Source organism: Pristis pectinata, chromosome 6, assembly GCF_009764475.1.
Source record: "Pristis pectinata isolate sPriPec2 chromosome 6, sPriPec2.1.pri, whole genome shotgun sequence".
NCBI lineage: Eukaryota > Metazoa > Chordata > Chondrichthyes > Rhinopristiformes > Pristidae > Pristis > Pristis pectinata.
In genome coordinates, this window is record NC_067410.1 from 100,144,016 (window position 1) to 100,169,784 (window position 25,769).

Here is a 25,769-nt window from a genome sequence, read left to right on the forward strand (position 1 = left end):
TGTCATTTAATATTGCTGAACTGCTCACAAAAGAAGGAAAATTCCCAATTAAAAATGCAATCACTGGAAATCTGAATTTAATGAAATGTAAAATTCTGGAATTACATAGATTAGAACCTGCATAGATGAAACATATGGCACGGGAGGGGTTACTTACTTATGATAACACTGGAGGCCATTCGGCCCATGGGGTCCTTACCAGCTCAGCGAAGCAATGTAATAGAACACAAGTTTCCAGTTCTCTTTCATTTAAAAAGCCTTTCCTGATATATTAAAAGTAGGAATTGGTGATAGTTTTGTGAAATGTGTTTATGATCAAGAAATTGTGCCCATGCTTACAAACAACCTGACTTAAAAAAAACTCTACCATTTAAGGAATGAGCAAAAACTGCAGATGTCAAAAATCTGAAATAAACAAATTCTGTTGGCTGACCTGCTGATTATTTCCAGCGTTTTCTGCTTTCATTTAAGATAGAATTCTTGCAAGTTTCTTAGTAAATTATTCATAAAATAAATATGTGTAACGTGCTCTATGCTATCTGTTCTTTCTAAAAAATGGGTGCAATTTGAGGAGCCCTTACAAACCATTGCAACAATTACCTGGACAGGACCTAACCTAAGCAAAATTAATCTTGAACTTGCATAAGAGGTTGCAGAAAACACAAACATGTGGGTTCGTATGGTCAAAATTCCCATTCTAGTTGTGCTGATTCGGCCAATCTCACAGGATCAGATTGGGAAAGACAGGGAACGACACAAACTTAACCTCGATGTGTTTCTGCTTCCAAGTTGAAAACTAGCAAGAGCAAGTTTGTAAAACCCAGGAAAGGAAGTGGGTAAACGAGCAGGTCGCGGGTGGGGGAGGGTGAAAAAAAGAGATCTGGTAAACAGCAGAGGAATCAGGAGTTAGTTTGCCAATTAGCTGCCAACTGTTCAGAAGGACAGTTGCTCAGTCGGTCATGGGCAACCATTAATCAAAGAAATATGCAAACATTTAAAAGACAAAGGATACAAAGAGCCCTAAAAAAATACACATTTGAATCAGCTCCCAACCCAAAACATTAATTCTGTTTTCTCCCTCTCCAGAGGCTGCCTTACCTGCTGAGTGTTTAGCAGCATCCACAGTGTACAGTTTACATTTTCATATTTCTAAATTTCTTTTTCATCCTTACCCCTCTTGGTGACTGGAACACTGCTTATATACCGATGGGTCAGTTTCCTAGTTCATTGTGGACTTCTCTTTCTGAAATGAATTACAACTTGTACAGATTCTGTTCAGAACGTTATGTTTTTGCATCTCCAGCCATGCAGGAAGCGTGAAATGAATTGTAAAGTAAATTATATACTATATGGGAGATTTTAGTTCACATAGAAATTAGCTATTTTCTAACAGTCTGTTTGACATTAATTATAGTGTGGTCAACCTGATTAAAAAGCTTCAACGGCAAATCAAAATTATTGCTTTAACCACACAGGACAGATGTCAGTGTGTAACTGAGAGTGAGGGAGGGAGAAACGAAACCAAGATCTGTAAATGTGAAATTTCTATTTAATGTGATTTGTAAATTTAAAATCTGCAATTGTTAGCAATGGATTGAAAAGTGATAATATTAAATCAGATTCAGATGGTATGTCAAAATTTGGTTGTATTATTTTTCCCCCCAAGATGATGAACAGCATTGTAACCACTTAAATAAGTGAGGTTAAGATGTAAGGAAGAATGGCATCAAATCTGCAGTGTATAATATAGAAGAGAAATAATCTAGCCAATAAAATCTCAAAATATGGTCTAAAGAAGAGTTTATACCCTGGGTTCTAAATGATCTCTCTGTTCCATAAATGCCTTGCCAGAACCAAAAACATTACCACTCCCTTTAAGCCTCCCCATTGTATGTCAAGAAACTTAGATTCATGCCATTAATATAAAGTATTCTCAATACAGCAATGATTGGTAATTCCAGCCAAAGCAATGTATTCAGTGACAAAGTTTATGATCCTGGCATGTCACTAAACTTTGGAGGTCCAGAAAGGGAACAATTGAAGTGTGATTGTTCCTGAGTTTTTCAAAAAAATATTCCTTACATTTCACTCTCTCTCTCAACCAACGTTCATTTTCCCCCAGTGAAGAGTCAATGATGTAAAAGGTAGACTCAGTTTCTCTCTCCACAGAAGGCAAGAAGGCACATCAGCGTATGTACTATCTTAGGTGCCTGAAAAGATTTGGCTTGCCCACAAGGATTCTCTAGAACCTCTACAGATGTGCTATAGGAAGTATCCTAATGGGTTGCATTTCAGCCTGGTATAACAACTGATCTGCTCTGGACCATTGGAACCTGCAGAGAATGGTAAACACTGCCCAGTCCATCACAGGTTCATCACTTCCTTCCATTCGTCCATCTTCATGGTGTATTGCATCAGGAAGGCTAACAGTATCGTCAAGGATGCCTGCCACCCTGGCCATTCCTTTTCTCTCTTTTACCTTCGAGGAGAACACACAGGAGCTTGAAAGCCCAGACAACCAGACTCAAGAACAGCTTCTTCCCCAATGCCATCAGACTTCTGAACCAATCTCCTCTTTCAGATTCCCTTCCAGGTGGTTCGACTACAATCCCAAACCCTAAATTCTATCTCTTCAGTTATGTCACTTTAGCATTACCTCAGTTTGCACAATTATACTTTGCACCATTCCATTGTCACTTTGTTTATTATTACCATTTATACTGGTTACTCTGTGAGCTTCAGGTTGAGAACAGAATTTCATTGCACCCTAGTGTATATGACAATAAGCTAATCTGAATCTTCTGTTTTTATTTCATTTTTCCTCTCTTTCAGTCACTAATTTCCCTTATTTTCTTTCTCTGTTGCTCATCCTATTGTTTTATCTATATTTTTGTTTCTTTAAGGAGATGGATCATTTAACATGCCATTCAGGAGACTGTGGTGTTGCTGCCACTGTCAGTTCACATTTCCATTTACCCGCACTAGAACATAGAATACTACAGCAAATTACAGGCCCATCGGCCCACAATGTTATGCTGATGTTTCATCCTGCTCCATTATCTATCTAACCCTTCCCTCCCACATAGCCCTCCATTTCTCCGTCATTCATGTGTCCATCTCAGAGCCTCTTAAATGTCCCTAATGTATCTGCCCCCACAACCTTTGCTGGCAGTGCGTTCCACGCACCCACCACTCTCTGTATAAAGAACTTACCCCTGATATGCCCCTTACATCTTCCTCCAATCACCTTAAAATTATGTCCCCTCGTGTTAGCCATTGTCACCCTGGGAAAAGTCTCTGACTGTCCATGCGATCTATGCCTCTTATCATCTGTACACCTCTATTAAGTCACCTCACAACCTCCTTCTCTCCAAAGAGAAAAGCTGCAAAAATAACATAACCTGATGACGGAGTTGAATACCTGAATCACAACGTTCACCATAGCATAGCCAGCAATGGCAACTTCTGGGTCCTTGGAGGAAATTCACTGTCTTCTGCTCTTGTGCTATAGCAGGAACTAATGGTTAGAGTGGCTGGAACAGCACCGACCCTGCAATCTGTAACTCATTACCTTCTCCTTCAAGAGACGAGTTTGTTGTCAGTTCACAAATGATCAGATTTGCTAGGTCCTGCTTCATAATATAGTTTGGTTGGACTGGAACTCTCAACCTGTAAATTAGTCATCTGATACCAAAATCCCAAGCCTACTATAATAGCTAAAGAGATGACAGAACTTGACATGAGAGACCATAAACCAAACTATGGAAAAATTGGAGCAACTTTGCTGCAATAATTTGGTGAAAATATCTTGAGAAGTATTTAACTATTCAAATTTTCTAAGAAAGTCTTTTTGACTTTTGATTATTGGATTTGGGAAGGGATTATTTAATATCACAAGGGGAGTAAATTCAGAATTCTTGATTTAAGACCCTAAAGTTGTTTGCTGAATATTACCAGAATCAGAATCAGGTTTATTATGACTGACTTATATGACGTGAAGTTTGTTGGTTTGTGGCAGCAGGTCAATGCAAAGACAAAAAAAATTTTCAAAAGTAAATAAATAAGTGCAAAAAATAATGAGGTAGTGTTCATAGGTTCATGGACTGTTCAGAAATCTGATGGTGGAGGGGAAGAATCCACAATCTTCAGGTCTTCAGGCTCCTGTACCTCCTCCCTGACTGGTAGATACAAGAAGAGGGCATTTCCCAGGTTATAGTTATAGTATATATGATTACATCTTTGAGAGATTTAATCACAACAAATCAGAGACTTTGGCATTCAGATGTCAGATCAATGATAAAGACAGGAAGTGAAGAAATGTTATTCACAGTGTCAAGTCATGAAGCCAAACACAAACTAGATGCCTGTAAAGAGCACTGCCTGTCAAATTAAAGTGGATGTCAGGGACTAATAAAAATCATAGAAATTTATGACACAGTAGGGGGTCATTTGGCTCATCTTGTCCATGCCACCTGAAAAAAGGAGCTATGGATAGATTAATCCCACATTCGCTGTTTAAAGCTGTCTGGGTCACAGTACTTTTTAAATATAATGAAGGTTTCTGCCTCAGCCACTCAACCTTACAAGCAGTAACTTCTAGCCATTCACCATTTTGAATAAAAATAAATTCTCTGCTCCCTTCTAATCCTTGTACTTTTTAGTTTAAACCTACAATATCCTAGTAATTTATCTAGCTGCTAATCCTTTCTATTCACTGCATCTAGCCCTCTCATAATTTTGTACACCTCAGTTAAACCTCCCCTTAGCCTCTTCTGTCCTAAAGAAAACATACTAAGCCCAATCAATCCTTCCTCACAGATAAACCTCCTGATAACTCTCCCCCTTACCCTCTCTGATTTTATCACTTTCTTCCTGTGTTGTCAGCATACAGGAAGAAAGTGATAAAATCAGAAAGGGTAAGGGAGGATGTTGTTTCAGTACTGTGCCAACAAAAAATTGGAAATGCTAGAACAACTCTTGCAGGTCAGACAGCATCTGTGGAGTCTCAGATCTACAACCCTTTGTCAGAACCAGACATTTTGTATTCTAACAAAGGGTAGTGGGCTCAAACACTGACTTTTTCTCCGTGGAAAGACACTGCCTGGCCCGCTGAGTTTTTTCCAGCATTTTCTGTTTTTGTTTCAGATTTGCGGCACCTGCAGATACTTTGATTCTTTGGTATTCTGCCATGTGTGGAGAGGTGTACTTACAGCTACTGCAGACGAAGAATCAGCAGCATATGCTCAAACTGGAAAGAACAAGTGCCCTGGCCAAAGACACCCAAGGGGAACTGTTTCAGAAGATCACTGCCATGTTTACAGACACACATCCAGCAAACTCATGCCAGCAGATAGTAGAGTCACCATAACTAAGATAATTCCTAACTGTTGACTCTCTGATGACTCAGTGTGATACTGGACTTACACAAGAGCAATGGCATGCACTTCATCCTCATCCATGCCTGGTGAGCTGATCTCAGCCAAAAGACATCCCAAATAGCCTCCAAAAACCAAGGTTCATAGGCAGAAGGAAAAGAACATCAGGCACAATTCCCACTAATGATCATTATCTAGACATCTGTGCTGGGAGCACGGAGGCTTAATTAGAAAATCCACAGGCCGACTAGCCTGCTAGTAATCATTGACAACCATGAATATCGCCCATCTGTCTGAGGAGACCCAACATAAAATCAAGCCTTCAAGACTCCCTATGGGTTGTGATAAATTACCTTCAGTATCTGAGAGTGAAATCTGGCCCATGAGAAATATCACCTTATGATCTATCAATCCTAGTAGTGCTTCTGGTTCAAATATCAATTTACAATCCAAGAAAGTATCAGTTAAACTTGGAAGACTCAAGATTAGACAAATTCAACACAAGGCTGAGTGACTATAGTAAAGCTCCATAATCCAGCATCCAATTGTTCAGAAATCTTGATTGTTTGGCATCAGGTCCACTCATTAATCTGGATTGTGTGCCGAGTCCAGAGTCCAAGCAGAGTACGCGGCCAGAGCCGGGGTCCAGAATGCACCTGTAGCCAGGGTCTGGATTGTGGGTCAGGTGTGTAGCTGGAGCTACAGTTGGGTTTTGGGTCCAGAACACCAGAGATCAGGAACGTGGGGAAGTCTGCAGTGGGAGCTGGAGTCCAGAGCACCTGTAAAGCACCCACTCCCTTTGAAAGCACTGAGGACATGAAAAAAAACATGAAATAAAAAGTGTGTTTTGGGAATTAATGGGAGTAACATCCAAAAGACTGGAAAATCTACTTGTCCAGTTCTATCATGGTCCAGAGTTATCGGATTTTCAAAATTTTACTGGATAAGGCTGATGAGTTCAGTTCTAATAACAAGCAAAACCACAAGAACCGACAGGAACTAAGGCTTTCCCCATTGACTCACTTCAACCAATACTGAGTCCCCGATTGAAAATAAGTTCCAGGGCACAACAGGGTGGCTCCCCAAGATGCCAGATCTGACCTACTGCTGCCAACTGCATCTCATGCCAGAGAACAGTTCCTGAAGAGTGATTTCCAGCAGCACCAGCCTGACTTTCTGGCCACAGGCAGTCTTACATTTCCAGCTCCTGAGGGAACTACACAGCTCTATCACCGAGGTAATTAACAGTCACGGCTCCTGTTCTGCTCACTGGCTCTAGTAGCCTGTGAGCTCCAGGCTGGATGACTCAAAACATCAACACCAACCACCCCCACCTCCCCCCCCCCCCCCCCCCCCGTGCCAAGAACTTTTACTGCCAAGTTTTCTGTTGCTTCACTATATGCAAGATGCTCACTCAAATGAACATGCCATTTTTGTTTGGTACCTTTCACTATCTGAAGATGTCTCAAAGACACCCAACTATTTTCTAAAGTCCAGGCAGGATCTCAGAAATGAGGTAAACCAGCAAATAAGCAGTTTTGTTGAATTGGTTGATGCATAAATGTTGGCTAGGACCCAGGGAGAACTTCCTGCCCTATTTCAAGTAATGCTATGTAGGGACTCACACCCCACCTCCTTCCCCAATTATCATTAATCACTTTGGAACAACAGTGGATGCACACCTATGGTAACACTTGTGTGTTTATCATGCCCCTTATAAGGAATCAAATTTAAATTACTGACACATCCTTGATGCACTGCCAAGCATTTCGATCTCTCCCCCCACTCCCCTCAAGCAGAAGATACAAAAGCGTGAAAGCATGTACCACCAGGCTCAAGGACAACTTCTATCCCGCTGTTAGAAGACTATTGAACGGTCCACTAGTACGATAAGATGGATGCTTGACCTCACAATTTACCTTATTATGGCCTTGCACTTTATTGTCTGCCTGCACTGCACTTTCTCTGTAACCGTAACAGTTTATTCTGCATTCTGTTATTGTTTTCCCTTGTACTACCTCAATGCACTGTTGTAATGAAATGATCTGTATGGATGGCATGCAAAACAAAGTTTCTCACTGTACCTCAGTACATGTGACAATAATAAATGAATCTACCAATATGTTGACTTGAAGGATGAAGAAAGTTGAACAATTCATCCAAAAAAAAAGGGCACCTCTGTGTGCACCATTTCCTCACTGCAACACTGAAGTGAAAATCTGGATTCTATGCTACTCTGAGATGAAGCTAACAACTTCTGGAATTCTATTCCTAAAAGTCCTTCCGAAAAGAACAAAATAGTTTTTGATACACCTATGTTTTAGCAAAACTCTTAATTTAGTATAGTGCAATCTCTTCTCCTGATTAAAAAGGAAGAAAGAGCAAGCCCTGAAAAAGAGAGAATAAATTAATGGCAATATTCAACTCAAACAACTTGAAAAGAAAAAGAAAATGGAACTGTTATTCTGACAAGGGATTACTCCCTGCAATTATGTATTTTATTTTTTCATATTCCAAGATCTGCACATCATTAGTATTTATTGCCCGTCCAAGGATGTCCTAAAGAAGGTGGCAGTGAGCTATCATTTTGATCCAAGGCAGTCCTCCTGGCAAAGGCCCTCCCCCAGTGCTGTTGGGTAGGGGGTTGGCTGGGTGTCCAGGATTTAGACACAGCAACAATGAAACAATGTCAGATGTGTAGCTCTTGTTAGATACTGGGGGATCTGCTACTTTCAATTTTATTTAGGTAGATGGTTCTGTTGCTAAGAACCAGAAATTCGATAACATCAGCACTGTGTTCAGTCTCCATTTCTTCTAAAAGTGTGACTTCCTCTACGGGGTATTGACTGGAATGTCATTACACCTGCAATTCATTCCCCAAAGCTTTGAATGGATTCTTCATGGGATCAATAGCAGCGTTTCTGCACTCAGTGAGGATAAAAGCTCAGCTCCAATGAAGGAATGGTTTCATTCACTCAACTGACCCTCAGAAACAAGGTGATTAGAAAGTCAAATCACGTTATGGCTGTAGACAAAGTCCAGACACTTATTTCAGTAAGGAGCACTGAAAGCAACAATTAAAGTCAGGCCCACACAGTTCAGTGAATGCGAAGGCGATTTATAGGCTGGTGAGATGGGCAACGAACAAAGCTCTGCATCTTCCTCATTTAATTATTTACTTTACTGTTGTGTCCACCTCCTGAAACAATGGCCTACTCCAGAGTACAATACCTTAGGCAGTAAGGAACAATCTTCCCTTTATTAATAAAATATTTGTTGAAGACAAATGGCTGCAGCAAGTACAAGAAGATATTAGAATTGGACAAATGATTCTCTGTACAAGTTAGTGTGCGTGGGTGCATTTTAGAAAGATCAGAAGGCTGCACTATTGACAAGTTGTGAATGGGCTGGTGGCAGAAAAGGATTCAGGCCTACAAGGTCACAAACCATTTATAATAGCAATATGGATTAACAAGCCATTAAAAGTGCCAACAAAGTACTGGAGTTAAATCACAAAGTAGAGAAATTATTTTAAACTGATGTAGAGCTTGGTTAGACTGCACCAGGAACTCTGCACATTTCTGGCCTCCAAATTACAAAGAGTGGGTAGCAGAACCAGCAGTGTGCAAAAATGAATTAGAAGGATGATACCAGACAGTCTGGATTTAACATAAAGAAAGAGTGAACAGGGCTGAAACAAAATAAATGGTAGTGGAAGTATCAGAGGTTTCTTCTACTTTTTCTTGGGTGGGCCCTCAGGATGAAGGACGACTTGCTTCCACTCCAGTTTTATGTGTTCTGACATGACTGACAAGGCCATTGTGGGAACCACAGACTCTTCCTCAGATGGGCCAGAAGGGCTGTGATAGGGTGGATAGGTGGGTAGTTTGTGAGATGGCACGTCCTTTTCACCCAGTCTTCTGTACACTCCTGATGTGTGGGTTCAAGGTTCTCAATACCATTCTGAATGCTCCTTCTCCAATTTCAGCCATCATGGGCCAGGAATTACCATTTTTTCCAAGGAGGCCTGGTCCACTGTCTGCCTTAATACTTATTCTTGCGACAGAGCTCAGAATAGAGTTTCTGCTTCAGGAGTTTGGTGTCAGGCATGTAAATAACTTAGCCTGTACAGAGGAGCCAATTGAATGTCATTAGGGTTCAAGTGCTGGGCATGTTGGTTTCAGAGAGCACATTGGTGCATTTACCCTTACAGTGAATTTGGAGGAATTTGCAGAGACAACATTGGAGGTATCTTTCAGAAACTTCAGATGAGATGATGGAGGAGCTCTATTCCAATCCTGAAAATTTCATGGTCCACATCCCAGAGGGAGACAAACTGAGCTTGTGGATTACAACACTTGGTCAGGAAAACACGATTGGCAAGGAAGGAACAGAGAAGGCCAACTCCAATAGGGACAATCATACGACAAAATGTTTGGAACTTTTCATAACGAACATCCTGTTCTGTCAGAGGGATCATTACAGGACTTCACGGCAACTTCCACTGTCCATTATAACATCGTCCAAGCAAGGGGTCGCATGGATATCCGCATTACGTGCTATGAATGTTTAATATGGTAAATATTATGAAATTATGAAATATTATGATAATGAAAATATTGGTATTTTCACTTGAGGTTTCTGAAACTAGAGGCTATAAATATATGATAGTCATCAAAAAACCTAATGAGGAAACCAAGAGAAAGTTATTTGCCCAAAGAGTAGGAGAATATGCTTCAAATGACTAGCACACAAGGAGAAGCTGGATAAATACATGACAGAAAAGGAATAGAAGAAAACATTGATTAGGTGTGATGGTATAGCATCAGTGAATGGCTGTTTCACTTCACCATAAATATAAATTTACATCTCTCGAGGATTTCCGTTGAAAGACTCAGCTCTTTTAATGCATTGTAAGTATTGCAAGGAATACTGTGTTCTCAATACCGTGACTTTCAATATTTCAGTTCTATAATACATCTACCAATGGGGCCTATCAAATACTTCAATAATAACCAGTGCGGTTTGTTTTGCTTCAAGCTATCAGCTTTCCTGTGACAAAAGGCAAATGGTTATTCATTTTATACCAAAGAGCTGATGCTCGGGCAGCCGTGAATTGCATTCTGGCTGATGGGAGTGTCCTGTCAACTCTGACTTAACATGTGATCATTCACGTATTGTGTTGCTGACTTACTGTTATGAAATGCAAAATTAAAAGCACTTTGCAGTGGAACATGGCATCCATGCAATGAGATACCTGACCCTCATCACTGCACACTCAAGACATCAAAATATAGGTCTGGGCATGTCAGGTTAATAATGTAAAGCTATTCTAAAAGGTATATGTTTGAAGGAAGAGTGCATGTTGAAAAGAAACCGCTATGCTAATTAAGAGATTGCTTATCTATCATTTCCTATCTGGTGTGTAACAACAGCACTTGAAACTAGCAAGAGGAAGTTACTTGGTGTTATTAGCTTTTTAAGAAAAGGAAATCAGCTAATGGCCAAGTGCTGATTCTCTGGAGGATTGCTGCCGAAGAATATGTTAATGTCATTGCTCTGAAGACACATTGAGTACAAAACTTTGAAGTTAACAATTTTTCATATTCATTTTTGAGCCACTGGCTTCATTGACAAGGTTGACATTCATTGTCCATTTGTATTTGTCCCTGAAAGGGTAATGGTGGGTTTTCAGCTTGAATCGCTGGTCCACTTCACTCTGCTGCAAGGGAGAGAATTCCAGAATTTTGACCCAGTGACTGTAGAAATGGCAAATAGCAGTATGTTTTCAATTCTGTATGGTGTATGTCTAAAAGGGGAGAGGGAGCTTGGAGGTGGTGGTGTTGTCATGCAACTGACTGCCTTGCCATTCTCTGTGAAAGGGATCACAATTTTGGGACAAACAGCCAAAGAGCTCTTGGCAAAATTGTTGTTTTTCATTTTGCAGGCACCACACATTGCAGGTGTAAGTATTTACACCAGGAACATCTTGCTGAAGTACACTGCTGTGTCAAGAGTTGCATCTGGCTTCATGGAAAGTGGAAATCCAAAAGCCTCTGCTGCACATTTGAAGAAGATGAACTCTTGATCTCCCAATCTACCCCATTGTGGCCCTTGAACTTTATTTGCCTACCTGCATTGAACTTTCCCTGTTAATGCAGTACTATATTCTGCATTCTGTTTTCTTTTTACTAACTTGACATAATTATGTATGGCATGATCTGTTTGGATGGCACGCAAAACAAAAGTTTTTCACTGTACTTGTTACAATAATACACCAGTACCAATGTGTATAAAAGGGAGAAGTGAATTACTCACCAACAAGGACCTGCATTTACCTAGCTAATCAGTTGAGTTTCTGCTTAGCTGTTCAATGGCGACATCCAGTTTATTGATAATGGAAGACTCCGTGTTTTGATAATGTCCATGATAAAAGACATTGATAATGTCGGCACAACATTGCGGGCCAAAGGGCTGTAATGTTCTACAAGACTAATGGCACTGAGTTTCATGGTGTGATCAACAGGCACTCAGGTATTGGAGATGGTCACTTCATGCCACTGGCATGGAACAAAATTACTTGCCACGTCAGCCCAAGATTGGATGTTGCCTAGTCTGCTGTTGTATGTGGACTCTGAACTATATGAAGAATTCCAAATGCAAGTAGAAGCATCAGAGTACAATTCACTAGTGACAAAGCTCTTTAGCAAAATCAGCATCATCACATTCCTTTGTGCGTTAATGAAAAGCTCCAGTTGAATTTCTCATACCTGACAGCATTAGCCAGGCAGCCAAGACCTGATCAGCTAGCTTTAAAGACACACATGCACTCTCAGCTACCAGAGAGTGGTGTTTATTCCACGTGGCTACACCAGTGATTCCAGAGGGCAGGAAACAAGCTCTCTTTTGAATAGAAGATATCCCTCCTGCCAGTTTGTGGTTCACATTACTGGCAGGTGGGATATCCTCTATTCAAAGGGGCCATAGAGACATCCAGGGCAACCTAGAGGCAATACCAGCAGGTGGTTGCTAGGAAAGTCTCCTTCAAGAGCAACACTATTCATATTGATGATCAGTGTTTCAAAAAGTACTGAGTTCATAAGATAGGTGAAGGCAAGTCCTCACAATTTTTAAGTCATATTCATTACATGTACAGCAGACTCAATAGGCCAAATGGCCTACTTCTGCTCCTTTGTCTTGTGGTCTAGCTCTTGCCTTCATCTCCATTTGCTCTCTGCTTGCACTTTATTCTTTAGATTCACAGAGTCAAACAGAAATACAGCAAGGAAGGTCGTGCGGCCTGCTGAGTCAATACTGACCACCCATTTTACACTAACCCTACCCTGACCTATTTTTTTCTCCCACATTCTCATCAATTTCCCCAGATCTACCACTCATCAACACACTAGGAGTGAGTTACGGTGGTCAATTTGCCTACCAACCTGCACATTGTCAGTGTGTGGGAGGAAACGAGAGCAATAGAAGAAACCCATGCAGTCATCGGGAGAACATGCAAACTCCACACTGACAGCACCTGAGGCCAGGATTGAACCCAGGTCACTAGAGCTGAGAGGCAGTGACTCTACTAGTGTGAAGTCCACAAAACCACATCTCTGACATACACAAGCTGCTTCTGCCTCCCTTCTCCTCTGACTATCTTTACCTCGCTCCAGTGCCATGTCCCTTCCATTCTATGTCCCTTCCTGCTGCTCCTGTTATCTTGACGGCTGGTTCTACCTTTGCTTCCTCTCGGCAGGCAACAGCCGAGCTCATAATAGGGTCCAACAATGCATCGCACAGCAGAACGGTGAAAAGAATGAGATATGGATGTCGAACACTGCAGAGCACCTCTAGGGCGGTGCAGACAGCAAAATCTCATTTTGAGCAGCCCTGTTGTGATTTTCTATAATCTGCTGGTAACATTGTGAACGTGATTGTTGTACTGCCCAACCAGTACATTTGGAGCAGAGAGCAGGGTGACCTCTGAAATATGAAAAGCAGCTGTGACTTTTCTTTACAGTCACAGAATCATACAGCGATACAGTGTGGGAGCAGGCGCTTCGGTCCACTGAGTCCATGCTGACCACAGATTTGTACACTAATCCTACCTTAGCCTGTTTTTTTTCTCCCCACATTCCTATCAACTCTGCCAGATTTTACCACTCATCTACTGTTACGTACCAGCAACAATAGAAACACCACAAGCCATGTTTAAATGTTAGACTTATTTATTAGTAGCTACTTGTAGCAATAAAGAAGAAAAAAAGTTAGATATCAGACATTAACCAAAATAAACTGAAGTGTGTGTGTGGCAAGTTCCCAAACCCCAAGTCTAGGAACAGTTCTCAAAGTTCAGTTCCGTCAGTCACGAAGCAAGACGATGAGCAAAAGCTTCTGAAACCCCACGTTAGAATGTAGAGAGAATGTAGAGGAGTTTACGAATTCCACAAGTTCCACAATGGAACCAATATGACACCCCAATCGCCAAAGATCTCTGTTACTTCGTTCTGAAGTATCTGCCACACCAAGGACACTCGATATATGGCTGCCCACAGATATACCTGATTCCTGGTACAGGTTAATGACAAAGTGGACTCCACCGATTGCTCCAAAAAATCTATGTATGGATTGTAAAGTGACAGTCACAACGATTGTCCTCCACTCGCAGATACAGAGACTGGCAGTGTGCTACCAACTTTCACGTCTCTCTCTCTCTTCTGTCAGTGTCTGCAGTTGCCAACACTTCAGTGAATTTGCTTTCAGACACTTGTATCATTCCAGTTATAGAAGCTTTTCACTCCCACTCACAGTAGTCAGACAAAGCCACACACACTACCATTCAGGCACCTTAAAGGGACACTCACTAAGTAGTAACCTGGCTCGTAACATCCACAAACTAGGAGTAATTTACAGTGGCCAATTAACCTACCAACCCACGTCTTTGGGACATGGGAGGAAACCGGAGCACACAGTCTTGGAAGCCGTCAACAAACCTGGAACTGGCCATTGGAAAGGTCCTCTGATGCTCAAGCACCAAGTGCACATGGAGACAAAGCGTTCCTCGCTGTTAACGAATATTTGTGTGTGGAGAATGGGAGCAATAATGCCCAGGAGTACAATGTGGGAGCAGCTGCACATTTGAAGAAGCCAGCAATGGCAACGAATTCTCATGGCTGGTCACAAGAGTTAAGAACTAGAAGCAGGAGCAGCTATTTTATTTCTATTCTTTTTTTGGAATCTGAGTGGCATTGCCAAGACCAGCATTTTTTGCACACATTGCCCCCAGGCAGGTGGTGGTAAGCCACCTTTTTGCACTATGGCAGAACTTCTAGTGAAAGTACTCTCACAGTGCTGTGGGGTAGGGTATTCCTGGATTCAGGCCCACTGACAATGAAAGACCAGCAATATATTTCCAAGTCAAGATGGTGATGGTGTTCCCATGCACCTGCTAGAAGAGGTCATGGATCTTGGAAGTGCTGTTCAAGGAGCCTAGGCAAGTAACTGCCGTGCATTTTTGGTAGATGGCACACACTGCTGCCACTTTGCATCGGTGGAATGGGTGGTTAGAGTGGTTGACTGAGTGCTAAATCAAGTGGCCTGCTTTGTCCTGGATAGTGTCGAGCTTATTGGGAGTTTACTGGCACTGCACATCCAAGCGAGTGGAACGCGTTCCATTCCACTCCTACCTCGTGCCCTGTGGATGGTGTAAAGGCCTTGGGGTGTCAGGTCAGTTACTTGCTGCAGATTACCACCCAGTCTCTGACATGCTCTGATAGCCACGGTACTTTTGTGGCTGGTGTATTTGAGTTTCTGGTCAATGGTGATCACCAGTGGGTCACTCAGCAATGCTAATGTCACTGAATTTTGAAATTCGGTGTTACTTGCTGCCACCCAAGTGTTGTCTAATTCTTGTTATGTGCCGGCATAGGCTACTTCATTTGATGGAGAATTGCAAATGGAAATAAACATTATGGAGTCATTAACATACATCCTAATAATGGAAGGAAGATCATTGACAAAGTAGTTGAAGATGGTTGGGTCCAGGACACTGCCCTGAGGAACTCCTGCAGTGATGTCCTGAGGATGGGATGATTGACCTCTGTCAACCCTTTGTGTATGGTATAATTCCAATCATTGCAGCTCTTTCCATTTGATCTTCTGTATTCACAGAAGCTGGGCTCCTCTGAAAGTAAACAGCAACTGTTGTTTTTCAGACCACTGTTGTTGAAAATCTCACTGTTGATGGATTTTGGGGGATGGAGGGGGTGGTGTTCCCTCAACACTGACATCATTTGGGCAAACATCTTGCCAGAAAAACACCACTAGTCAACATGTAAATCTAGCCTAATAATGAGTACACTATGTCTTCCACTGCCACTAGATACCCAGAAGCATGTACCAAAATTGCTTTATTTCACATCAACAAGAATTAACAACATCACAACACTTTTTTTTAAATAATGTGTTGTGCAAATGAACCCTAGCCCAATACATTTGGACTTTGAGAAAGCTTATGGTTAAGTGTTTCATTAGGTGGCAATAGATAATAGGTCCTGGGAAACAGGAATGTTGTTCCTGCATTGGAAATGGAATAGGTTTTATTCTCAAAGACTCAGAATTGTCATTAATAGATGTAATAGTTACAAATAGAGTTCTACAAGGATGGTTGTTTGGTTAGTTACCTTTCGCTATATTTATCAATGATCTGGCGCAGACATATAGGGTACCATCTACAAGTTTAAAAAAGACACGAGAACCTGTGCTGGTTAATGACTGCTGAGAAACAGAAAGCAAAGTATTCTGATCTGCATGTGCTTGGTGAACAGGCTCATGCTTTCCTGATGATATATAATGTAACAAGGTGTAGTTAAGTGGATACAAGTAGGGCCAGTGGCAAAACCTCAAGGAACAGATGGCTCTGAATTGAAACCTCATTAAAAAAAAACATAGAAACCTACACCACAGAAAGGTGGTCATTTGGCTTATTTCATTGATGTCAGTCAAAAACAGTTAATCCCATTTCCCAGCTCTTGGTCCACAGCCCTGCAGGTTAGAATTCCTTAAGTGTCCCTTTAAAAATAAAATCAGACAGCAATTTCCAAACCCCACTGGTCATTGGCTGAAAACAATTTCCTCAACACTCCTCTAATCCTTCTACTTGTTAAAATATATAAAATGTATGCAAGACCCTAGTTGCTGACTTTTCTGCTAAGGGAGATAGGTTTTACGTGTTCATCCTGTCTAGATCTCTCATCATTTTATCAATTAAATCAGTCTTCTTTATCTTGCTTGATGCTATCAGATGCTTTCTGTAGTGCTGTGCCCAGGACTGTATGCATTGCTCAAACTGTGGTCTTATGAGTATTTTAAACAGTTCTCCCTGATCTTGTATTTTATGTTTCAATCAATACTGACAAATATCCCATGTCTTCTTAAACATATTTACCCATCCTGCTACCTTCAGATTTACATTTCTCAGTATCCTACCATTTATTGTCTTGTTCCTTTTCTCTACTGCACACCACCTTCCTCACCACCAATTCAAATGTCCTAGGTTGAATTCCACTTGTCCCACTTTTGTGCCCACCCAACCACTCCATCGGTGTGGTCCCCCTATCAACTACACCGACACCTGCAAACTTTTTATTCATGGCCCCTACATTTAAGTCCTGATCATTTATATGTGGCAAGAACTTTGTATCGAGCTTTGCAAACTCCACTAGTGACAACCTTCCAGTCACCGTAATGCTAGTTGATCATCACCCTTTGTTTTCTCCCATGAATTCTGAATCTGACACCATCTTCCCTCGGATGCCAAGGAATTTTAATGTTATATTATAGGAATCCCTAAATGCTCACAACCTGTGCAGAGATGCTATAGAATAAGCAAAAAGGGTAATAGGATGTGTAGTTGGGATTATCCAATATAAAATAAAGAACACCCATTAACTTCCTTCTTAAGACTTTGGTTACGGTCTATCTACAATACCCCATCAATTCTGGCTCACTTACACCGTGGGATCTGTTGGATGACAGAAAAGCTCTGAAGAATAAATAGATTAATAACCCTTAGTTATTCTTATAAGTGGAAACAGCAATCTTTTCTCCCCTGGAGAATGGTACTTAAAATAATGAGGGGATTAAACTTTAAAATATGTGCAGATTATTTCAATTAGTTAAATCAGAGATAGCAAGACTATGAATCTTACACCATTAACAAGATCTAACACAGATATCAAGAGGCTTTTTTTAATTCTCTAAGGGATTGCTGACCTTTAGCATGTGCTGGTAGCTCATTCAGTAGCTACGGGTTCACTGCAAACATTTAAGAAGGAAATTGGAAGTTCCTGAGGAAGCTGAAAGTTCCTGAAGTAAGCAGATATTGCTATGTACAAATGATAGGTGGCTTTTAAAGAGTTTTATCTTGTGGTAGTTTCCTGGAGCTCATATTTCATTGGCTCAGAATTTCCACAATTTACTTTTTCCCCTGAATTGTTTTGACCTTAGATGTTTTCCCCCTCCTAGTGATGGATACATCCAAGGTCCTAAAATGTACAAACATTTTAGTATTGTATGCAAGCCTGCAGTTGTCATTGACTTGCATCAGTCATCTTGTTTAATGCAGCATGGGTACTTGGGACAAGCTCATGTTTCTTAGGACCATGTCCTTCATCACCTTCATCAATGACAGTTGCAAGCTTGCACATTATACTGAAATGTTTGTTCATATAAGGATCTTAGATGGGGATAGTAAGTTGCAGGCAATCTAGATATAATAGGAGAACTGGAAGATACCCAATTAAATTTCAAATCTGCAGTATTATGGAGGCATGTACAGCAAATAAAATGGAGCCAAGTATAAAACAAAAGTTGTGAACTTTTTAGGCAGTTAAACAGAAGTTAGGTGCGGTTATTATAGCTTGTGAACCGTTTGAAGGTTCACAATCACTGCCATCCCTGGTAGCAATTCAGATATTATGTATAAAAAAAGTCCTATTATGTCCTTGAACAAAATATTAGTTAGGTCTTTTTTAGATATCTTTATTAGACACATGCACATCGAAACACACAGAGAAATGCACCTTTTGCGTAGAGTATTCGGGGGGGGGGGGGGGAAATCTGCAAATATCGCCAAGCTTCCGGCGCCGACATAGCATCCCCACAACTAACCAGTCCGTTTTTGGAATGTGGGAGGAAACTGGAGCACCCATTGGAAACCCATGCAGACATGGGGAGAACATACAAATTCCTTAGAGAGTAGCTGGAATTGAACCCGGGTCGCTGGCGCTTCACTTATGATACCGTGGTCAGTTTTCTGCTTTGTACCATGGCATGGAAGTCCTGGAGGTTTGGCCAACATTTTGTTACCTAGTTTAAAAGGCTTTAGTTATGAAAATAAACCAAGCAAGATTGGGGTTTTGTGTCTAAAAGAACTAGGAATTGTTCTTTAAACTAACGTCAAATTTACGTTCAGTCAGCACGTACAAGGTATTTGAATTGGATCGTTTGGGAGAACATGAAGACATGTAATTAGAGCCACAGAAGATATTCCTTTAGTACTGTTGACTGAACAGTTCTGACACATCCTCAGAAATTACATGCTCAGATCTAAATTCAACTCACTGAATCATAGTCCAAAGCAACATTAGAGTCCAAACAACGGCTTCAAGGAGAAAGTGAAAATGTCCATTAAAAGTTTGCAATTAAGACATTAAAGGTCACAAAATACAATTCAATGGATAATATAAATATTAATAATAATGTCGTGTCAAGTCATTCTATCTTAGCCCCAGTTTTGGTTGAGGAAACTATCAGTCATTAAAGGAAATCATTCTTATAGCCTTTTGAACAGTTTGTAAGAATCCTGTGAGCAAATGGTTCAGAGTGATGAACTCATTATAAATGTAAATATCATTATAATGGGGAAAATGTTGATGTTAAAAGTCTGATGGAGATGCAACAAGTGGATGTCAAGATATGCCCTCTCACAAAGTCTATACAGGATATACAATGTCATTAAGGGGCATTAATGTCCATACCAACACAAAGCAGATGACATAATGCAGAAGGACACAATATAATTGCAGACACAAGAGACTTCGGATACTGGAATCTGGAGCAAAGAACAAGCTGCTGGAGGAACTCAGGTCAGGCAGCAGCTATGGAGAGAAATGAACAGTCGATGTCTCGGGTTGAGACCCTTCATCTGGGCTGAAAGAGAGAAGACAGCCAGTATAAAAGAGGTAAGGGGAAGGGATGGACCAAGAACTGGCAAGTGATAGGTGGATCCAGGTGAGGAGGGGTGATAGGCAGATAGAGGAGGGAAGTAAAAATAGCAACAGAGGCTGGGAGGTGATAGGTAGAGGCAACAAAGGCCTGCAGATGATGGAATCTGATAGGAAAGGAAGGTGGAGCTTGGAACCAAATCAGAGAGGCCCACACTCAACGTTTCAGGAACAGCTTCTTCCCCTCTGCCAGCAGATTTCTGAACGGTTCATGAACCCACGAACACTACCTCATTATTCCTCTTTCACACTATTTATTTTTGTAACATAGTAATTTTTATGTCTTTGTCTTGCACTGTACTGCTGCTGCAAAACACCAAATTTCATGACATATGTCAGTGATAATAAACCTGATTCTGAGGTGGGGTGGGCATCTCTGCCAGAGATTCACATGCACCTCCTCCAACCTTGTTTATTGCATCCAGTGCTCTCGACTTGGTCTCACCGACGTAGAGAAGGCCAAGTGTAGACTAGACAACTGCTTTGATAAGCACCTGCACAGTGTCCACTGTGGCCATCTAGAGCTCCCTGTTGCCAGCCATTTTAATTCCACTTCCCATTCCCACACCAACCTGTCTGCACTCAGCCTCCTCCAATACCAGGGTGAGGCTAAACACAAACTGGAGGAACAGCACCTCATATTCTGCCTGGGTGGTCTACAACCCGACAGCATGATCATCCTCCAATTGCAGGTAACCTGCTCCCCCTGTCCCTTTGCTCTCTCCTCCTGATCTGCCCCATTCATCCTATAACCACCCCCCCAGACCCCCAACACCCTGCTTCTTTCCCCTCCTCCTCCACCCACTCCATCCGCTCATCACTCACACTCTCCTCCCACTGGGACCCCTTCCCCACTGTTCCCGTCCGCACCACCCCACCTCCCTTATTTGGTTCCAAGCTCCACCTTCCTCTACTATCAAATTCCATCATCTGCAGCCCTTTGTTGCCTCCACCTGTCACCTCCCAGCCTGTGTTACCATGTCCATACTTCCCTTCTCCATTTGCCTATTACCTGTCCTCACCTGGATCCACCTACCACTTGCCCCATCCCTTCTCCTCACCTCTTTTTGCTAGCTATCTCCCCTCTAGTTTTCAGTCCAATGAAGGGTCTCGACCCAAAATATCGACTGTTCATCTTCCCTTTACAGATCCTGCCTGACCAGCTGAATTCCCCCAGCAGTTTGTTTTTTGCTCCAGATTCCAGCATCTGCAGTCTCTTGTGTCTCCTCCATTAGCTCTTTTTTTAAGATGGTAATAATTCATTTGCATCACTAAATATTCGTTTAACCTTTGCTGCTCGGTGAACATCTGAATTTTAGTAACATAGTCTGAACTCTGTTACATTCACTTTTCCTTAACCCACGCCAGGAAACACGAACTGCTATCTACATGTACAGTACAACTTAATCATGCACCTTGCATTAAAACCTTACCTTCCGAAGTATCTCACTTCCCTGCCGGCTGTTCAGATTGTGCTTGGCGATCTCCCGCTTGTATGTGTATTCATACAACTGGTCTGTAATGTTGAGTAGCAAAACACCAGGACTATTGGTCACATCCGCACAATTATGCACAATGCTGTTTTCGGGATCAGAGGACGGTGTGGTATAGCGGAGGATCAGTCCCATTATCAGGCCTAAGCAGATCAAAAAGAAATTAACTAATTTGCATATTTCGACCTACGACCTCTTTAGTTATCACTGAAAAATAGATACATTTGTCTTAATTATCAACTTCTGGGTTGCAATTATCACAAGCTGGAACCATCAGTCCTTTTTCACATATACTTCATTAATCATTTGTCTGTTATGACATATATTACGTCATAATATTCAAATATTCAGAACCCTATTGCTTTGTTAAATTCATGGTATTTCCATTTTTCCTTCCAACATAGGAGGCCATTTTGGCCCATCAGGTCTGTGCCAGCTCACAAAGCAACCCTCTTCCAGTCCAATAATTGCTTTACTTTTAGCATCTAAACATTTGAACTAGTTACACAAGTTCAGTGAGGCAGGTGGACTACAGGCAAGTTGGTTATTGTGTTAGTGAGCTTTGTAGTTATTCAGGGGATGAGGCATGGCTGGCATTTACTGTCTGTCTCTAATGACCCAAAGAAAGTGGTGGTGAGCTGCCTTGCTGAACTGCTGCAGTTGGTCTAATCAACATCCTCCAGATGTGGGCTGGGAGTTCCAGCATTTTGACCTTGTTATGATGAAGGAACACCAGTTTCTAAGTGTGTGACTAAGAACTTTCAGTTGGTGGCAGTTCTACATTTACTGCTGTGCCCACAGGCTACTTGACACTTATTGCTACATTACTGCAATCCAACTGTAGCTTTGCCCTGTAATATCTCAAAATCCTTTACAATATCTAGTTCCAAACTGAGACAGAGGAGTTGGAAAAAATCCACCTAAATTAAAGCATAGCATTAGAATGACCCGTGGGGTACCTGAGAAGTAGGATAAAACAACAACAGATATTTTTGAAGAAGATTTTAACAGAGAATGCATAGTCACAATATTTTATTGTACTTTTAACACTTGTATGCTTAGATATGCTAAGCAGGGGTTGATTTCTTTGGAACAATGGATACCAAGGGGAGATATAAATGAGATGTATACAATTATGAGAGGTCTAGACTGCTTGAAACGATAGAACCCATTTCCCTCAGTTGAGAGGTCACCCTCTAGGGGCAGAAATAAGAAAGTTAAAAGGTAAAAGGTTCAGAGGGAAGTTGTGGGGTCTGTTCATTGCTGGTCTAATATTAAGAAAAGTTACAAGAATCCTCGGCAGAAGAGAACAATTTATATTTTCAAATAGTTACTCAACTGCTTATAATTCTAAAATATAAACAGAAAATGCTGGAAATACTCAGTAGGTCAGGTAGTGTCTGTGGAGTGAGAAACAGAATCAGCATTTCAGGTCAATGACCTTTCATCAGTACCAGAAAAATTAGAAATCAAACATGTCTTAAATTGAAGTTAAAGGCAAGGGGTGGAGAGAAGAAACAGAATGTCTATGACAGAGTGGAGCCCACTATAAAGTGAAAGAGACAAACAGTGTTGGTTTTGGCCAACACAGGCACATATTGCCCACCCCTCCATGCTTTCCAGCATTCTGAAGGAATCGTTCTCTCCATGACTCCCTGGTTCACACTTCCATCTCCACTAATGCCCACTTCCCTTCTAATGGCACTTCCCATTGAAGTGCAGGAGATGTAACACCTGCCCTTTCACATCACCCAAGGACCCAAACACTCCTTCCGAGTGAAGCACTTCTTCCAATTTAGTGGACTGCATTCAGTGCTCACAAGGTGGTTCCCTTTACACTGCAGAAACCAAATGCAGATCAAGTGACTGGTTTGCAGATCACCTATGTTCAGTCTGCAAGAATGACTCTGAGCTTCCAGTTGCCTGTCATTTTATTTCTGCATCCCTGTCCTGCTCTGACCTCTCTGCCTCTGGTCTCTTTAGGGTAGCGGTTAGCATAACGCTATTACAGTGCCAGCAACCCAGGTTCAATTCCAGCCGCTGTCTGTAAGGAGTTTGTACGTTCTCCGCGTCTGCGTGGGTTTCCTCCGGGTGCTCCGGTTTCCTCCCACATTCCAAAGATGTACGGGTTAGGAAATTGTGGGCATGCTACGTTGGCGCAGGAAGCGTGGCGACACTTGCGGGCTGCCCCCAGAACACTCAATGCAAAAGGTGCATTTCACTGTGTGTTTTGATGTACATGTAACTAATAAAGATGTCTTAAAAGAAGCCCAATGTAAACTCAAGCAACAGGAGCTCATCTACTGACAAAGCCCTCAGGATCAAAGAACAAATTCAACAATATCAGATAACCAGCCTTTCCAGTTTGTGTCAGAGCTTGTCTCTTCTGATGAAACGTCTTCAAGCTGTATGATGCTGCTTGACCTGCTGAGAGATTCCAGCATTTTCTGCTTTTATTTCAGATTTCTAGCCTCTGCAGTTTCCAATTTTTTGACTGCTCCTATTTTCTAATTTGAAGTAACACTCTCCAATTGAAGCATGCAATTGGAAATCAAGGTAAAGGGCATCAAGAATATCAATGTTACCCAAAGGCAAGGTCAGCCCAGATTGAAAAAATCTGGGTACAGGCAATCCTCAGGTAACAAACTGGTTCTGATTTTACAGACTTCCATAAATTGATTTTATCCATAAGTTGGAAGATACACAAAACAAAGAAAAAATCACTTGATATGGTAACCATACCTCTACGGTATTGTAATGAATAGCATTGAAAGCACATAAGACTGATGAGAACAATTGTTAAATGTGGAGAGAGAAGAAGCTAGTTCTGCCATTCATACGAATGAACGCACGTACATATGTCAGACTTTTGAATTTGATACTCTTATGGGAGCTCACTTGGGGACGTCCATAAGTCAGGCCTTCTTAACCTGGGGACAGCCTGTATAAGCAAATGATTGTGACTGCATGATGTGAAACCTGGGTGAGTAAGACTATTCAAGGCTAGTCAAAAGTGGGAGGAGGAGTAGGCAATTGAGCTCCTCAAGCCTGCTCCACCATTCAATAGAATCATGGCTGATCTCACATTCCTCATCCACTTTCTGTCCTTTCCCCATAATCCTTGATTTCCTTACCGATTAGAAATCTGCCTGCCTCAGCCTTAAATATACCCAAGGACTCAGCCCCACTGTAGCAAGGAGTTCCAAAGATTCACAACCTCAAGGGAAGAAATTCTTCTTCATCTCCATCTCAAATAAGTGCCCCTTTATTATGAGGCCATGCTCTCTAGTTCTGGACTCTCCTATGACAGGAAACATCCTCTCACCATTTATCCCAATTAACCTCTGAAATATCAGTAAAATTGTCTCCTAGTCTTCTAAATGCAAATGAGTAGAGTCCCACATCATTAAACCTTTCCTAGTAGGACTATCCCTTGATACTCTGAATCATCCCAGTGAGCCTTCTCTGAACCAATGAAATAATTTTCCTTAAATAGGGGACCAAGATTGTTCAGAGTAATTTAGAAGTCATCTCACTCAGGCCTTGTACAGTTGCAGTAAGACTTCCCTGCTTTTATACTTTGAAGTAAGGGCAAACATTCTTTTGGTTTCACTATGACCTGCTGCAGTTGTGTGATAGCTTTGTGTGTTTTATGTACAAGGACCCCCAAATCTCTTTGCACTGCACCTTTCAGTTTTTCTCCATTTAAATGTGAAGTTGTTCATTTTGAATCTTCCTTTCAAAATGAACAACTTCACATTTTCCCCACAGTATACTCTATTTGCCGCTCACTTAACTTATCAATCTGTCTCTGTAAACTGCTTGTCTCCTCTTTGCAAATTACCTTCCCAACGATTGTTATTTCCAACAGAAATCTTGCTACCATATATTCACTTCCTTCCTCTAAAGGAAAAAAAATCAGTAGCTCAGACAGCATCTGTGGAAAGAGAAACAGTTGTTTCGTCAGGTCACGCAGAGCGTGGTGAGTATATGGAGTGAGCTGCCAGAGGAAGTGGTTGAGGCAGGTACAATAGTATCATTTAAGAAGCACTTGAATTGGTACATGGAGGGGTGGGGCTTAAAGCAATATTGGCCTTAAAGCAATATGGGCCAAATGCAGGAAATTGGGACTAGCTGGGTGGACACCATAGTCGGCATGGACTCGTTGGACCAAGGGCCTGTATCCATGTTGCTCTATGACTCTAGAGGACTGAGAAAGAGAGAAAACAAGTTAGTCCAGGTTGAAAAGGTGAGGGGGAGGGCGAGAGGTGGAACAAAGAGAATATCTCACATAAGGTGAAATAATAGGGCAGTTAAGATGAAGCTTCCTTGTCTGTGTATGCATTGCTAATGTTGTAATGTTGATTTTCATCTGGGCTCAGGTACTTATCAGCCTTTGGCCCATGAGTTTCCTAATGCTATTTTTCTGTGATGGTGTTTAATTCACCCTGGCATCATTCAGTATTAACAATATGTTTGAAGCTTCTTCAACCATAAAGACTGATGCAAAATATCTATTTAGTTTCCCCTTCCCTGACTTCCTCAATTAACAGAAATACCTTTGTTTTTGAACCTTTTCCAATTCATAAAGGAACACAAGTAAATACTTTTCCCCA

At 41.4% G+C, this 25,769-nt stretch overlaps 1 protein-coding gene across 1 annotated transcript in view; it reads right to left on the reverse strand.

Annotated features, from left to right (window-relative positions):
* LOC127572097 (sodium/hydrogen exchanger 9-like) overlaps nucleotides 1-25,769 on the reverse strand; it is a 363,415-nt gene that overhangs the window by 336,047 nt on the left and 1,599 nt on the right. The window contains exon 2 of the mRNA XM_052018976.1: nucleotides 21,094-21,296. Within this exon, the coding sequence (XP_051874936.1) occupies nucleotides 21,094-21,296 (203 nt within the window). The remainder of the gene's footprint in view (nucleotides 1-21,093; nucleotides 21,297-25,769) is intronic.